Genomic DNA, 7,665 nt, shown 5'->3' with positions numbered 1-7,665 from the left:
GTTACAGAGGCTTACATTTGATTTCTCAAGAGAATAGGAATAAAAGACTGAAGAAAATGCTTCGACCTGTATTTTCTGAATCCCTATCGTTAGCAAATCCCACACTTCCCCCTTCACAGCCAAATGCTTCATTAGTTTTGTTTTGTTTTATTCTTAAGACATGTGTAATAAATCCCAGGAATCAGGACTGTTTAATACTTAGCCAAACACTTTTCATGAAGTGCCCTAAGGTTAGTCTAATTGCCTGGGCAAACAGCAACTCCACCTGCTTGCCTGTAGACACCCCGGAACAGCCTTCACCTCCAAGCATCCCCACCATCTACTCCTGATAAAGCTTGTCCTGACTGAACAGAAACCAGTCACTGGACAGAAGAGGTACCTCAAGAAGGCTCCTGGCCTTAGTTATTTTTCACACTCCAAAAGAGGAAGACGGGCTGAGTCTGAGCCCTGATCTGAGCAACAAATGAGAATGAGGCAGCGCAGCAGCCATGAGAGTGGCCCTTCAAATCTTCTACTGCCGGGAGTGCAGTTAACCGAGGGCCGGGCGGTTGTGCTCCGAAATCCATCTCCAGGGTTCCCTGCAGGCTGCACTTCCCAAGGCTGCTCTGGGGTGGCTAGGCACAGCAGGGATACTAAGGCTGGACTGCCTGTGGGAAATGCGGGACTCTTCAGACAGGAAGCTTTGCCGAACTTTCCGTAGAATTGGATTGCAGTCTAAGTCACTTCTACCCACTCTTCATTTCTTCCTTCTCTGGGGTCAGACTTGCCTCACTGTCTTTTCAAGCCACTATTGGCTTTCTCCACGTTTTCTTTCACAGTTTTTTCCCCTAATAAATTTCTTGCACCTTTAACCAATCTGGGTGTCTGCTTCTCAGAGGACTTGGAGTATCAAAAGCCGGGATCCGCTAAGAGAAGCAGAAAACAGCTGAGGGGAGGAGAGGAGGGGGAGCATGGTATTGATTTGAAGACCAGACTCACTTCCTGAGATGCGGGCCGTGAGGCCTCAGTGAGGCTTCACTCAAAGCTTATAGTGATGGCTTTGTAATGTGCCTACTTGGCCAGGCTGAACTACATTTCCCAGAATTCCTTTTTCTCGTGTGTTTCAGGTTAGGACAGACTCCAAGGAGTATTCTCTCACGAGAGTTGGAAGGAGGCATAGTAGCCGCCTCCAGTTTGTAGTGTGGCAAAAGTTCGCTGCTGGTCTGCTGAGTCGCTCCGTTGAGATGAAACAGCTCTGGGCCTGCCATTACCATCCATCCCCCAAATCTTCCTTCAGTTTCCCTGCACCCTGGGCCAGGTGTATACGTGTTCAACAACATGACACAGGGCCTCAGCTTCTGCAGAATACCGGCACCAGCAAGGCCAGAGGGAACAAAAAAGGATGTGGGTTTCCACCTGCCCACGCGGGGTTCCAGCCCCTGCTCACACGAGCTTCCCTCCCATCTGCTTCTGGACTTCGGGCTCCAACACTTGTCAGGAAGACAGCCTCGTGGAGACTGCCATAATTGTGTAAGCCAATGCCTAATAATTCGTATTTTTTCAGTCATATATACATGTAAATATTCTTCATGGTTAAACCCTGAGTGATGCACTGATTACGTGCCCTCTCCCCAGTTTCCTTCCTGGCAGGGGTTCAGAGTAGGAACTAGGGTAGGCGCTGAGGCTCCGAAGAGCTCGCAATGCCAACCCTCTGCTGCTTTAGGTCAGAGCTGGACATCTACAACGTGAAGATGAAACTGTGTCATGCAGACAGGTATGCATTCACAGCCCACCTGGCAGAGGTGGAAGATGAATGATTTGGTTTTGCTTTTTAAATTATACCCAGGCTTTGTGGCCCCACCTCCCCGCCTGGGAAACCAGCCAAAAACAGTTGTTATTGGGACACCTACTACCACCACTACTTCCCTACTGTATAGAACAGGAATCCTGGGGCTCTCAGAAATAGGGTGGGGTCTAGCCCTTACACCAGGGAGGTTGCTAGCCCTTCTCTTCCTGATTTCCCAGTGCCAGTGTTGAGACTGGTCTTCTGTCATCTGTGGAGCATAGCTGCCAGGGAGAAGCCTCTGACATTCCAGTCTGCCTCAGCGTGGGTGACGAGGCCCCAAAGCCAAGAAGTCCAGTGATGAGTTCCAAGGAGCCATGTACCGCATCATCGGAGATCCTGACACCTTGAGGGGTGCATGGGGCAGGTACCATCTCCTCCACTTCCGTCCTCTAAGTCTCAGAGAACCCAGTTCTTCCTGGGTCCAGCTACTTCTCTACCCGCTCTTTACCTCCTGTAAGTGTCAATTATTCAAAATAACAGCCTCTTTATTCCCCCTGGGTTTAGAAAAACCCCAAGGGGATGTTATCTTCTACTTCGCTCATGGTAAGTCTGTAAATATTTATTTCTTTTTAATTTTTAATCCGTGGGATTAAGAATCAGTCTAACTTTGGGAGGAAGGATGGAGGTAGAAATTGGAGGGGTCACAAGGTGGGCTTCTGGGGTGCAGACAATGTGTTATTTCTTGATCTGTATTCATTGAGCTGTACTTTTATGTTTTGTGTGCTTATCTCTGTTATACTTCAGGCTTTAAATGTTTAAGACAATCCAAATGCTATCAAAGTTGCATACAGTAAAAAAAAAAAAAAAAAAATCCCTTTCCCACGCTTATTTCCTATACGTCACTTACCCTCCTCAGGTGAGTAGCCCTATTTAGGAGCCCCAGTGCCTTGTAGGCTTTGCGGTCATTAGTGCTGTTCCACAGCTCCTTCCGGGCACCTGGTCCCATTGCCCTTCTGGCACTTCCCGGCCCTCCTGTGGTTGGACAGGACTGCGTGACTAGTTCTGGCCAGTGAGTTGTAAGCGGAAATGATGCATGTCACTTTGGGGCCAGGGCATTCCATCGCCAGTATAAGGTCCTCTGGACTTCTCTCTTTTCCTCCTGCCGCAGTGACATGCTGCTTTTTGGTTACTGTTCCCCTTCAGCTTTGGTCTCAAAGGAATTATGACAAAGAGCCACTTCACAATGGATGCGGGCAAGAGGCACGAGCAAGAAATAAATGTGTGATGTTTTATGCCACTGAGATTGGGGGCATTGTTTGGTACTGCACTGATTCACAGTGAGACCTCCAGTGTGTGTGTGTGTGTGTGTGTGCGTGTGTGTGTGCGTGTGTGTGTGTTCTGCATGTGTATATCTCTGAAGAGTACCCCAAGACAAGAAAGTTGAAATAGAAATATATGGGGAAATATGAGTATAGTTAATGTATCTGTATCTGTTAAGATATTTTCAGCTCCAAGTATAGAAACCCAAAGTGGAAGTTGCCTACACAATAAGACTCTTGCTTATGTAAGAGAGGTGTGGTGATTCCAGGATTGGTTGAGCTCAGCTGCTCAACTGTGTCATCAAAACCCTAGATTCTTTCCTCTCTGCCATCCCCAGTGTTCTGGCTGCCTCCCCTCTTGGTGCAAGATAGATGACTGCAGTGCATTCAGTTGTGTGTCTCCCTCGGGCTCTCATAATCTGTCTGTCTCAGACACACACACCAATACACACAGATATGTAGATACAAATCAGAGACTATTCAACATGTTCAGATTGAAAAAGGAAACAAGGCTTCAGCCATTATGATCATTTTAGCAGTTCTCTGATGGTGATTTCAAAGCTCTTTGAATGGTGTGGTGTGTTTATTATTAGAGTTTTTAACACAACATAAAGTGTTCTTTTGTTAGTAGACCACAAAATCAGGTAGGACCTGTGACAGCCAAGAATAAAGAAAAGTGATAGAATGACATTTGCTATTTCCTGGTACCTTGATTTTGCGTGATGCTGAGCTTTGTAATCTTAAGCAAGTTTAACTTCTCTCAAGCTCACTTTCCTTCTCCTCCCTGTAAAGGGGTTAACAATTGTACCTTCATCACAGATCTGCCGTGAGACGTAAATGAATTAATACATATAAAGTGCTTAAACGCTTTCTGGCCCCTAGTAAATACTATGGAACCAGTAGCTATTGACATTATAATAGGGCTTTGGGAGAATTAAATGAGTCAATGCATGTAAAGGACTTAGAATAACATGTAGTGAGCACTCAATATAGCTTTGCTACTGATACTACCACTATTATTACAGTTTTAAGCAAGAAGACTGAAGAAGTTAAGGAGAGTAAAACATATAGTTAATCCTTTTAAACTGAATTTATCAGTATGAAATACCATTGTCATCTTCTTATTTATCATGATCCAATAATAAAATGTCACTGACCAGCTACAGCATAACTGATCCATAAGAAAAGAGGTCATCATCCTAAATATGCTCTGACAGTTTTCTAAGAGACCTGAATTGTGCAGACTGTCTCTTTAAAGCCTTTCTATAAAAGATAACTAAAGCTGCCCAGGAAATACTTAATTGATTCTTATTGCCATCAGCGTACTTCCTATTGATTAGTTATAATACTGGATTTAAAAAATGTTTTTACAGAGTTTACAGTTCATTAGGGTACTTTATATAATCTTACTATTTTTTAAAATAGATCTTGGAAACGTACCATTTGGGTTGAACATCTAGTTTGTAGCCTTGGGGTTATACAAGTATTATTTAGTGTGAAGCCCTGGTATCTGTTGTTAATGGGTTAAGAAGGCTCTGTGGCCCACAGGAAACTGAAGGAAACAAGGACACGAGCATTTATTAAGTGCTTCTATGTGTGTTTATGTCGTGGTTATTTATACATTATTTTATCTAATCCACACCACAACCCTGCTTTGTGGCATCATCATCTCCATCTTCCCAGGTGAGGGAACTGAGACAGAGAAGTTACGTGACTTAAAAAAAGTAGGAACCAGGAATTAGACAATGGAAGACCAGAGATGCGAGAGCAATCAGGGTGTAGTCCAGGTGACTAAGGGATGGGTGTTGTACCCAGCTGCCTTTTAGGGGATCACAACTCTGCTGTGCTTGAAAGCCTTGACATTTAGAAAATGGGTTTTCTGTAAATCCACCCTTTATAAGGCAGTGTCTAAAAATATACCTACAGGAACAAATGTGAATTTCCTGTTTTCTGAGTGGACGTATAATAAATGCTAACTGGCATTGCTTACAGGTGTAAAATTAATAATGGAGTTGGATCTGATTAGGAGAACAAAATCAGAGCTCTCAATGTCCTGTGGCTACAGCTCAAGAAGCCCAGCTTAGGAGTCCCACACCGACTTAGGCCAGCTTGAAAGAAGATGGTTTGTCATTTCTCCACCAAAAAAGCATTCATTAACCACGTCAAGTAACTTAACATAGTACATTGTCATCTAATGAACAAACGAGTACAATAAACCAACAAGAGCATTTCCTGAGTGTGCGAGCCATTGTGCTAGGCACCCGGACCACTAAGGCAAAGATTCATTGTCTCATGGAGCAGAAGTGAGCAGGTAACAACTGTGAAAAGGCCTTTTCTGTTTCTTTGTTTGCTTTTTATTTTTTGGCCGCACTGCATGGTATGAAGGATCTTAGTTCCCCGACCAGGGATCGAACCCGCGCCCCCTGCAGTGAAAGTGTGGAGTCTTAACCACTGGACGGCCAGGGAAGTCCCTGAGTACAATACTACTAATTAAACAATAAACCTTATTCCAGTTTCATGTACTTTTCCATAAAAAAATTGAAATGCACAGGGACAAAAACTTGAAGAGAGTATGCAGAAATGAAAATTGTGTGTGTGTGTTTGAAATGGTCAGTATTATGCACTGATTTTTTTCCATGAAAAACTGTCTTTAATATCTTTATTTTATTGTTCAATTTTTTTAAAAAAACATAAATTACCAGGATTCTTCTCTTTTCTACTCAGTAGGCTTAAGTAGGCACTTTCCAAGGGAAATAAGGTCGTCAAATTTAGCAAAAATTAATATAGGATACATAATTAAATTTGAATTTCAGATATATTAATACAGTGAATAATATTTTTTAGTATTAATATGTCCCATACAGTAGTTGGAATATGCTTCTATTAAAATATTATATTTTTTCTCTGAAATTCAAATTTAACTGGGCTTCCTATATTATATCTGGCAACCCGACAGGAAAGTGACACATAGGGACAAGTGTAGCTTAGTGTACTGCACCTGGGGTCCTGTGTCATGGGAAGGGAGATGGCAGGATGTCTTGCAGTAAGAAGACGCAAAAATTATTTTTCCATCATTCTTACCATGTTCTGCTAGAGGGAAGATTTCCCTAGGATAGAAAGAGGCTGCAGGGAAAGGGCACCCATTAAGCTATTTCAGAAGGTGTTTAATGCAGCTGTTACCTTGGCCTGACCCACCTCAACCAAACCTAATGTTGGGGGAGGGGTATGAAAGGGTAAGATGGGGGGGAATGGATGTGGGCCAGGGTTAAGCGTGGGGGCCTGAGAGTGCAAGGGGAGAAGCAAATGCCCTCAGAATCAAAAGCAAGGTAAAGAGACCTGTCTCTACCCCCCGGCACCCCTACTCCTCCCACGCCCACCTCCACCTCCCTCATTGGCCTTAAAACGAATAAAACCATGGGCCCATTTGAAGTAAAACTTGAAATATATGCCCGTCGGGGCCAGTGCCAGTTTTCTATTACTGCATCTGGGACCAAGCTGTAGTCCTGAGCAGACTACTCAAGATCTATTTCCAGTGAGCTTGCTGCAGTGCCTAGTTCCAGTATAAAATTTCTGGAATCCAAAGCAGTAATTTAGGAAGCACCATATAAAGCACCTTGAGGCTTTAACCAGTGAAAATCCCGTAATCTGACAGGTTTACTTTGCATGGGAAATGTTGGCTGCTGCCTTACTTAAACTCTCGCACCAGCAATGCATGGAGTGTCTATGCTCTGGCCAGGAAGGGTCTCTTCCCCTCTCCCATCACTGGTCCCCTGTCCAGCTCCACTGTACTCCATCCACCCTGGATGAGAGGCACATGACAAACGTAGAAATTCACTAGGGTGCCCTTGAAGGCCCCTTTAGTTACCACATGGAAGTTGCTGCTACCACCTGAGAGCTGCCCATCATTTGGGAACCATCTCCTACCAGGCTATTTTTCATTTCAAATTAAAAATTTCCTGGGGCTTCCCTGGTGGTACAGTGGTTAAGAATCTGCCTGCCAAGGCAGGGGACACGGGTTCGAGCCCTGGTCTGGGAAGATCCCACGTGCCGCGAAGCAACTAAGCCCGTGCGCCACAACTACAGAGCCTGCACTCTAGAGCCTGTGAGCCACAACTACTGAAGCCCGCGTGCCACAACTACTGAGCCCGTGTGCCACAACTACTGAGCCTGCACACCACTACGACTGAAGCCTGCGTGCCACAACTACTGAGCCTGAACACCACAACTACTGAAGCCCACGTACCACAACTACTGAGCCTGTGCTCTAGAGCCCATGAGCCACAACTACTGAAGCCCGCACACCTAGAGCCCATGCTCCGCAACAAGAGAAGCCACCGCAGTGAGAAGCCCACGCACCGCAACAAAGAGTAGCCCCCACTTGACGCAACTAAAGAAAGTCCTCGTGCAGCAACAAAGACCCAACGCAGCCAAAAATAAATAAATTCATTAAAAAAAAAATTTCCTTACTGTGCCACAGGTTTTCCTTTCTGTACATAAATTCTGTTTTTCTTCCTGCTTCTGCTGCTTCTCTTGGAAGCCCTAAATTTTAAGTGATTTGCTCCCACCATATATGAACACGTG

At 44.6% G+C, this 7,665-nt stretch overlaps 1 protein-coding gene across 2 annotated transcripts in view; it reads left to right on the top strand.

The window, feature by feature from the left end:
- The first annotated feature begins 1,258 nt into the window (after positions 1 to 1,258).
- Positions 1,259 to 7,665, top strand: part of DTNBP1 (dystrobrevin binding protein 1) — a 179,559-nt gene continuing 173,152 nt past the window's right edge. The window contains exons 1-3 of one of the 2 annotated variants that reach the window (XM_022586716.3): positions 1,259 to 1,509; positions 1,615 to 1,753; positions 2,005 to 2,189. In XM_022586716.3, coding sequence (XP_022442424.3) covers positions 2,140 to 2,189 — 50 coding nt within the window. In that variant the 5' untranslated portion in view covers positions 1,259 to 1,509; positions 1,615 to 1,753; positions 2,005 to 2,139. Of the gene's footprint in view, positions 1,510 to 1,614; positions 1,754 to 2,003; positions 2,190 to 7,665 lie in introns of those variants that run through there. The other variant, XM_089918377.1, reaches the window with a different exon arrangement.

This window comes from Delphinapterus leucas, chromosome 10 (genome assembly GCF_059928025.1).
Source record: "Delphinapterus leucas isolate spDelLeu-1000000601 "Yukka" chromosome 10, BTC_Dleu_Yukka2, whole genome shotgun sequence".
In the NCBI taxonomy this organism is placed as follows: Eukaryota; Metazoa; Chordata; class Mammalia; order Artiodactyla; family Monodontidae; genus Delphinapterus; species Delphinapterus leucas.
This window is presented reverse-complemented; position numbering and strand designations above follow the sequence as displayed.